Here is a 10009-nt window from a genome sequence, read left to right on the forward strand (position 1 = left end):
AGTTCCGTAACAGTTATTGTTATGGCGTTTCAAAAATTGCAAACACAGCAGAATGTAGAAAACTTCGTTTAACATTTTATGTACAAAAATATCGGTTTAACAAGAGATCGTCTACCTTTTCACCATATGCATCTGCCATAACACCGCAAGGCACATTATAATATTATATTATATATAAAGATCCTATTCTCTAATCTATTGTATTTTATTATACCAAAATTAATACTTGAGCATATATAAATATTAATTATGAATATATCATATTACCACATTGTCATGGCAGATTAAATAGTATTAAAAAAATTTTTTAACAAACATATTAATTTTGTTATTTTTAAAAAATGATTAATAAGTTTCTTCCCTTGATGGAAAAAGTCGACAAACCTAATGTTGATACCACTTTGATTATGGCAATTATTTTGAAATCATGTGAGATAGTAAAAAAAATCGTAACTAATTAACAAGTTTTTTAAATAAAGATTGATAGACAATATGAATTTTTATTGGGTTCATATGCAATATCTCGAGTTTGATTAGAAATATATATATCTTAGAGATATACAGGGTGGGGCGTTTATCTTGAGACAATAATATATCTCGGTTGGAGTGGATTATTTCGAAAAAAGTTTCAGACAAAAGTTGTTTGATTTAGAGGGGCCATAAGACGGTACCATTGGTTTGACCTTGAAGAATTATTTGAAGGTCACATAAACGTCACACCAATTTTTTTAAATGGCATCCCCTATTTTTGATTACATATTCTTGTAGCTGACCTCGAGAGCTTTCCAAGAGAATCCTGGTTGGGGTAATATTTTTCGCAATAAAATTAATTTACAGGACGGGGAAAATGGGGGGAGGGGGGAATACTGAATGCTAAATGTAGTATCAGAAAAAAAATGTGAATTGCATTTGAAAAATAATTATTATCAAATCGAATACGTGAATCTGCTGACGATAATAATTCCACGTGTAAAGACAAAACTGCGTTATGTCCGAAAAAAGAATTCGGCGCGTAGTACTAATGTGGAAAAAAAACGGTATATAGATTCACGATTTTCAGAAAGATTTGAAGATCTACAAGTTGGGCTACCTACATCTTGCCTTGTGACCCGCATTAGGCATGTTCTCATATATTGTTTAGTTTTAGATAGAGGGTCTTACTTGAAAGTTTATTATTCAATAAAAAACACAATCTTGCTAATCAATCTAACATACGCAATAATGTATTACCAGAATTCCTAAAAATGTCACAAGGAAGTACAACACCTAATTGGTTGGAAAATAAACTACGATTGTCACTTAAATCTACCTATTCATTCCAAAGAGAAAATCCAGACATCCTATTCACACGTGCGGACAAAGGCAACGTCACTGTTGCATTAGACAGATCCCTCTACATAGAAAAAATGACGGAATTACTGAGCGACAATAACACGTACAACAAAATCACCAAAGATCCTTCCTCCACAATAGAAAAGAAATTAAACACCTACCTAAAAAAATGGAGTGATAACGAGTATATCACAAAAAATGAATTCTACCTAATGAGATCTAGTGACGCACAATTACCTAAGGCATACGGTCTCCCAAAAATACACAAAGAAAATATCCCCTTTAGACTGATAGTTTCTTCAATCAATTCCCCCCTCCACCAAATAGCTTCATATCTCAATAAAATAATCTCTGACAGCATATCAAAAGCAAAAAGCCACACAGAAAATAGCTATGAACTGTACAAAATGTTATCTGAAACAGTTTTACCTACAGACACAGCAATCTTTTCACTTGACGTCACCTCCCTCTTTACGAATGTCCTATTAGATTTAGTTATTAAAGGCATCATCAAAAGATGGGAACTAATAGAAAAAAAACACGAAAATTCCTCAACAGGAATTCTTAGGAGCCGTAGACTTTGTGTTGTCCTCCACTTTCTTTACCTTTGACAGCAACATTTATAAACAAACTCATGGCACCCCTATGGGATCCCCTCTCTCTCCAATAGTAGCGGACATACATAGTTATGCGGGATTTAGAAGAAGTCCTACAAAAGATTGAACATCCAATAACCATTTATTACCGCTACGTGGACGATATTCTAATGGCTGCTCCTAAATCCACAATCAACAACATCCTAATAGAATTTAATAATTACCACAATAGATTAAAATTCACAATAGAAACAGAAAAAAATAGAGACATTAGTTTTCTAGAACTCCATATTAAGGTGCATGAAAATAGGCTCCTAATTGACTGGTTCCACAAGACAATATTCTCGGGAAGATTACTTTCATTTTACTCCAACCACCCCATGAACCATAAAATTGGCACAATATTCAATTTGGTAGACCGAGCACTACTATCACATCCAAACTTTCACAAAAAAAACATAGAAATGTGCATTGACATACTCCTTAATAATGGATATCCGCTCCAACTCACTTTTAACAAAATCAACCGTAGAATACGATATTTAAAAAACAAACACAAATCAATATGCAATAATGATAATAACGGCAATGAAGAAACACCCAGTAGGAGTTTCTTGGTCCTCCCATACCTCAACTCTATACAAAAAATCATCAAACCCCTAATTGACAAAACAAAATTCATATTAAGCTTTAGAACCATTAACAAGTTGACCAAATTCATCAGAACACTTAAAGATAGAACAAACACACAAGAAACTACAGACGTGGTATACAAAATACCGTGCGCGGACTGTGATGCAACTTACGTCGGACAAACAAAAAGAAAACTACAAACGAGATTAAAAGAACACTCAAACAATTCGAGGCTGGACCCGTCCAAACACTCCATGTTAACACAACATATGATAGAGCTCAATCACACATTTGATTGGAAAAATGCATCCATTTTAGACAAAGAGCCTAACTTGAGGAAAAGAATTATAAGCGAAATGATACACATTAAAAAACAACATATCAATTCCCAAAAGGACACGGAGCTTCTGGACGGGGCCTACACAGAATTCCTCCACAGTCTTACAAACAGTTAAAAACAAATAATATTAACATATAAACAATTTCCACATCAATATGACTAAGCATCCCTTCACACTGTTTCTTTAAACGACTCATTTCTCTCCAACACTCTGAGGAAGTAAGATCGCTCAAACCATCTGGCCGCCAAAAAATACGGAATTGGTCAAGCAGGGAAATTAAGGTATTTCAAACGCATACCATTTAAAAAAAACAAACTATTATAACAATCACTAAATTAATCGGAGCCAAATCAAACCGAATAGAAGAAGTTCTATATGGGCCATCCAACCTGGTATAGAATCTGGATCTGTCTCTATTGACCACAACCGTGACAGCCGGCTACCTCAGCTACGAATTTTTTTTATATAACTGACCAAACCTGTCCGTCCCAAATATACACTGGACAATCGCGAAGAACTATGTAACACGTGTAACAAACGTTTAATTTTAATTCCGACATTAATTTAACTTAAATTTAAGCTTATTTTGCGCTGATGAAAGCACTGTGTGCCGAAACGCGTCCGCGGATATGTATTTCTTGTAATATCTTAAAGTTTAAAATATAATGCTTTGTTAACTTTCGTGCTCGTTAAAATTGGCCTCTTTTATATACTTACTGTTTTAAACATAACACGAGCGACATTATTATTTGTGAATTTTTATTATTTATAGATTTCACAAGATGGCTAAGATTTGTATCTTATTTGCGTTTCTGTCGCACCTATTATGTACCATGGTACATGGAACAACTTTATGTTCGGAATACTTCACACTTGCAATCAACCCTGAGACAGGCAAGATATATGGTCGGATCGAAATCATTTCTCCGCCAGAAAATGACGACCTTTATTTAAAAGTAGCCTTAAACGCTACCGCTGATTCTCTGGTAAGTATGTATATGTTTTAAACTTTCAAATTATTAAGAATGCAGAAGGCGTTTGTATAACTTCGTTGTCATTACTACAGGCAATTTTTAATACGTTTAGCACCCAGAAATAAAGTCTTTTTAAAAACAAAGTTCTTCTACTGAGGACCGTACAGTTACTTTAATTAATATTGTAAAGAAATTAAAGTACTTTGAACCTTAAAAGGAGTATGGAAACAATATACAAGTATATATATACGTACGAAAATGTTTATACAAAATAATTTCTGTTCTGCATATTTTGAAATATGTCAAATAATCTTTTAATATATCTAGATATTATTAAAGCTAAGTGAAAAATATAGTTTATTCGTGGTTTGACACAGATAATCGAGGATTAATGTACAAATTTTATTTGTAATTTTTGTCTGGTTTGTCATTTCTTAATTTTATATCCTAATAAATAGAAATAAATAGCTTACCTGTCGAAGGATTCACGTGTTACCACATCGCGGATGTTAGTTAAGGAGGCGAAATATTCAACTATATATTTTATTATTAAAGATTGTTATAACGTTAATTTATTTCCACATATAATTTAAACTCGAAAGTAATTTTACGCCTTGTAATTGCATTGTACTCTCAAAGTTTACCTTTAACTGTACTGGTTAATTTCATTATTAAGAGAACTTATCGTTAGTCATTTGTCCATTTATTAGAAGTAGCTTAGTTATCTTTGCGTTCTAGGATGGGTTATTTCAATTAGAATTGGCACGACCGATAAAAGACACCATTCAAGCTGTTCAAAAAGGTAGACCTTTGGTGTATCATATTAATTTTCCTTCGGGCGCAAAATTTCTAACATTATCTGTGATATGGTTCAACAATCGGAAATATTGTATCGGCCCCGGAGGTGAGTACCGTATTTGATTAAAATGCAGTACAAATATTACATACCTACCTATAATCGAGGAAAAAGAAACGATTAATACAGTCGTTAATTCTTTCGGGTTAAATGAAGTTAATTCTTACTCGCATCTGCCTACATGGAAGTTTTAACCTACCTACTATCGTAGGAGATAAATAGTGAAACTGTCATTAAAATGATCACTATTTCGTTTTTATTGTGCATATCACTTTCCATCTTTAGGTACAAAGAATTTTACTATTATTTATTTTGGTTAGAAATTATTTATATTCTCAAAAGAAAAGAAAACTCTTTTCGTATTCTGAGTTAATGTGCGATTTAAGAGATATATTTCGTTGCATCACAGCGTCAAGTGGAAACATCGTAGCCAATATCGAATTGGGGCATATTGTGTACCTTCCGAACGAAGAACCACTGTCTCAGGATTTTCAGCCGTGGCATCGAAATTCAAGTAACTACCGCATAGACAATCCGTACTACAATAGCAACGCCGAATGCGGTGTTACCAGTTACTACACCGAGAGCACAAATAAACTGATCCCCGATGGTGAGACCTCATTACCAGGCCAGTGGCCCTGGGTAGTTGCAATCTACCTTACTGATAGAGATGGGCTTCAGAGATCATACTTGTTTCGATGTTGTGGGTCACTTTTAACGAACAGACATGTATTAACAGGTATGTTAATCGAGAAAAGTCCATCTTATTCTAGTAATATGAACAACTATTGTTCGAAACATTTTTTGATTTGCCTAATACTTTTTGAGACATTCAAGAGAAAATTTATGACTTTTTCAAGGTTTAGCTTATGATATCTCGGTAACTGTTTGTTGGAGGGAAATATATGTACAGAATATTTTTACTTGATTTGGTCTCAGGAATATGCTGTTGCAATAGTGCTCCAATTATTGAAAGTTTTTGTGTATGTAAATTTTATGTATGTTACAATGAACAAAAATTTTCATAATTAAAAACATCAAAATTGGTTGACCATATCTGGCAATTTTAATGGTAAATTATCACGACGTTTCGACCATGGGTTTTGGTCCTTTTCAAATGATCATATCTGTTACAATTCGAATTTTACAAATTAGTCACGTTTTCGTATTTGTGATAAGTTTACGGTTATATTACGGTTATGGACTACCGAAGATCCACAAGGCTGGATATCCTTTGCGCGTTATAGTTTCGACCTTAGGAAGTCCTATTTATAACATCGCAAGTTTCATCCACGCAATACTAATTAAATCCTTACAGAAACCAACATCTCATATCAAAGATAGTTGGTCGTTTGTAAGAGCCATCTCACAAAAGCTAATCAAAGATGACGATATATTAATCTCTTTAGACGTCACGGCATTGTTCACGAACATTCCAACAGAGTTAGTGATCAAAGCAATTGAAAAAAGATGGAGCAATATCTCTAATAATACAATCTTCACTTTAGAGCAGTTCATACACGTCATCAAATTGATCTTAGAATCGACTAGTTTTCACTTCTGTGGGAAATATTATGAACAAGTCTTCGGTAACCCAATGGGATCTCCATTGTCTCCAATTCTTGCGGACATAGTGATGGATGATCTAGAGACACAGTGCTTGCAGTCTTTAAATTTTAATATTACGACTTTTTATAGATACGTTGACGACATTTTTACTATAGTACCGACATCCAAAATCAATGACATACTTTCGGTTTTCAACACATACCATCCTAGACTCAAGTTCACTCACGAGACGGAAATTAACGATTCAACTAATTTCCTCGACACAACAGTCCTAAGAAGCGATGGTGCGCTAATTACGAACTGGTACCGGAAACCCACATTTTCTGGACGATACGTAAACTTTTTCTCAAACCACCCTCTAAAATACAAAACTAACACAATATCACTTAATAGACCGAGCAATTATTCTATCTGACAGCCGATTCCACCTTGACAACATTCAAACTGTAAAAAATATTTTATTAAATAATTGCTTTCCTACCAAATTAATTGACAAACATATAAAATCCAGACTCAAACAAATAAAATTCCAAATCAACGTTAACGACCAGCCAAAAATTTTCGACCCTCGTGGATATATACGATTCCCATATATCAAGGGTGTTAGTGACAGTGTCAACCATAAACTCCGGAAAGTCGGTATTAATACACTATTGACCATCCCAAAAAAACTTGACTCCATCATAAAGAAAGAAAAAGATACCTTGACCAATGACCAAAAGGTAGAAGTAGTATATAAGATTGACTGCAAGAACTGTAACGCTTCATACATAGGACAGACCAAGCGACATTTAAAAACTCGTGTAAATGAACATTCAAAAGACATCATGAAACAAGTAAGCAACCACTCTGTGGTCAGCAAACACCGTACATCACATGGTCATGATTTCGATTGGTCTGCTCCTCATGTATTACACCAGGAGAGTAATATGAGAAGGAGAGAGATAGCTGAGATGGTTTTTATAAAATGGACGAAAGATACAATTAACTTACAAACTGACACTGAAAATCTCAACGCTATTTATGACCGGATTATTGACGTGATTTAATTTTTAGACATCATCATTTACTTATTTATTTATTTATTTATTTCTTGACCTATTATGTGACTTTCACCTATTTTTACCGATACCCTCATACATATCGATTCAGTCATATTTTGTCAGTGCGCAAGCTAAGTTAACACTCGCTGAACATGTAAGTTTAGAAATTCATTTAAAAAGAAATCTCTGCAATTTCTCTCTCTCTTAACACTCTTAATTTTAGATCATAATGATTATCCTCTCAACACCAACGTAACACATGTGATTTTATACACGATTACCACAGGTAACACACAATTTATATAACCGTAAACTTATATCACAAATACGAAAACGTGACTAATTTGTAAAATTCGAATTGTAACAGATATGATCACTTGAAAAGGACCAAAACCCATGGTCGAAACGTCGTGATAATTTATCATTAAAATTGCCAGATATGGTCAACCAATTTTGATGTTTTTAATTTTTGCTGGCGACCCTGAAGAATTTCCGATCAGTTTTTCATAATTAAATTTAATCGGTTGCCGTTGGTGCGTTATCTGTAACACTATATGATTGCGATACATGTTATACTTTCTTAATTTATACGCTTGTATTTAAATTACGTTAATAATTAATTGTGCTGATGATGGCACAGTATTTCCGAAACTTTCGTATATCACATATTTACGATGTCTTTTTTACAGCGGGGTACTGTATGAAACTGTACTTATTGGGCAATAACGAAACAGTACCCGTCGATATATTGGAAGTGGTTCTGGGACGATATAACTTGGACCCATTGCGCGGAGATGGATCTGCCAATCGGAAAGTCGCGAGCTACGTGATTCACCCCGATTATGTGCACTTTATCAAAGCTTCTTCCGATCTCGCGGTTCTGACCCTCACGAACGTCGTCGAGTTCAATCCTCTCATCAGGCCTATTTGCCTATGGTCCGGCTCAAGTAAACTTGAAGACGTCGTTAGTAGGACGGGATATGTCGTAGGATGGGGTGGAGACAAGTTTCGTAATGTTAACGATCAACGGATGGTGAGAACGACGATCGTGAGTCAAGTAAGTCGTTAATTGCTATTATCAAATTACAATAATTACATATATCTGTGACAACTGTATTTGTCAAATTGTTTACAAGCCTCGAGTTGAAGTTTGTTTCACAAATTGCAGGAGACCTGTCTCTGGGCGGATGCTAAATATATTCATATAATCTCGCATGACACTTTTTGCGCTGGTTCGCAAGAAGGACTAGCTCTTTGTGAAGGTGGCGGTGGGAGCGGGTTGATACTTCTAAACAATAGTACGAACAGTTATGAGTTGCGTGGTGTTGTTTCGCGATCTCTAGTCAATGAAAGTTTGTTCTGCGGTCAACAGAAATACATCGTTTATGTTGATGTGGCCAAATACATACCCTGGATTCAACAACATATTTCGATATAACGTTCGCCTTGCGTTGCAAAATGCTGTACATGTTAATCTATAAGTTTCTTTGTGTAAAGTTCAATGAAAACGCAGTACTTATGTACTAGTTACGCGTGAGGATTAAACAGGTATGAATTCTGTTTTTGGTTATTGATGCCTCTTGTAATGTGTCTCCAATCTGTGTACAAAACGATATGAATAAGCTGTTACACATATAACTAACTGTCATATTAGACTTCTTTATAATGAAGAATATTAACCCTGCGCATACGGACTGGGACGAAAACGACCCGAGCGAAATTTCATTCGAGAATTCCCGGAAAACCAAGAACGGGAGGGGGTCGGCTCTCCTTGTTGGAGTTTATGATCTCAAATTGTTGCGCCATTTATATATTTTGTATTCGTTGGTAACCATTGGCGCGCATAGCATCTATACTTTTGTTCACTACGGTTAGTTCCGTTTTCTAGCAGCGCTACTTCCTTCTTCTTCACTCGCACGCAACGGTTCTGTTCTGTGTCCAATAAAGCTATCTTATGCTATTATACTGTGTTTGCCCATTCTTTACTGCGAAAACTCCTGCAGGTTATGGGCCCAGGAGCGCCATGAAAGGCAAATATAACGCAAAAATTCTGTGTGTCAAAAAGGAAAAGAATGGCTAGTGTTGTATATGTAGGGAATTTTTGAGGAAAAAGGGATACCGATCTCCGATGCAGCTGACACAGTGATTCCTGAATATATCTATTTATTATATCGGTCCAACACACTGCACGTACGCACACAGCTCGTTCTCATGCTCGTACGCAGCGCAGCTCGCACGCGCATCTCCAGCCCAGCTTTTTCACGCATGCGCCCGCGCATGTATCCTGCGCAGTACGCGGTAACAAATTTATATGACGCACATAACACTCTCCTCGCTAAACAAAAGAAAGGGTACATTTGTAAAAAAAAACTTGGTAATTATGCATAAAAGGGGCCTCCTCTCCGATTTGCTTCATTTTTAAATATGTTGTTGGGGATGTCTTCCCGAGTCATTTCATATATATATATAAAGGTCGGACTCGAATAGTTTCGGAGATACTCTAGATGGGTCATCAAGTGTTTATAACAAGGAATTTAAGGCAAACTGTGACTCTAGACATGAAATTTAATGCAAACTGTGACACTAGATGGGTTTCGAGTCTTTAGACTGTTCTGTAAAGCAGATAATTGACCAAGTTTTAGACTATTAACGCACCCAAGAATAT

General features: G+C 35.3%; 2 protein-coding genes across 4 annotated transcripts in view; one reads left to right on the forward strand and one right to left on the reverse strand.

Moving 5' to 3' along the window:
• The window catches only part of LOC105559387 (serine protease gd-like), a 10573-nt gene extending 1596 nt beyond the window's left edge, over positions 1-8977 (forward strand). For all 3 annotated transcript variants that reach the window (XM_012007625.1, XM_012007626.1, XM_012007623.1), the window contains exons 2-6: positions 3675-3888; positions 4615-4780; positions 5142-5471; positions 8034-8401; positions 8513-8977. In XM_012007625.1, the coding sequence (XP_011863015.1) occupies positions 3685-3888; positions 4615-4780; positions 5142-5471; positions 8034-8401; positions 8513-8782 (1338 nt within the window). In that variant the 5' untranslated portion in view covers positions 3675-3684 and the 3' untranslated portion in view covers positions 8783-8977. The remainder of the gene's footprint in view (positions 1-3674; positions 3889-4614; positions 4781-5141; positions 5472-8033; positions 8402-8512) is intronic.
• Positions 8978-9094: 117 nt separating this feature from the next.
• Positions 9095-10009, reverse strand: part of LOC105559391 — a 2369-nt gene continuing 1454 nt past the window's right edge. Inside the window, exon 2 of the mRNA XM_012007635.1 lies at positions 9095-9679. Coding sequence (XP_011863025.1) covers positions 9504-9679 — 176 coding nt within the window. The 3' untranslated portion in view covers positions 9095-9503. The remainder of the gene's footprint in view (positions 9680-10009) is intronic.

The sequence above is a fragment of the Vollenhovia emeryi genome, unplaced genomic scaffold (assembly GCF_000949405.1).
Source record: "Vollenhovia emeryi isolate VEMERY1.0 unplaced genomic scaffold, V.emery_V1.0 DF939276.1, whole genome shotgun sequence".
Classification (NCBI taxonomy): Eukaryota; Metazoa; Arthropoda; class Insecta; order Hymenoptera; family Formicidae; genus Vollenhovia; species Vollenhovia emeryi.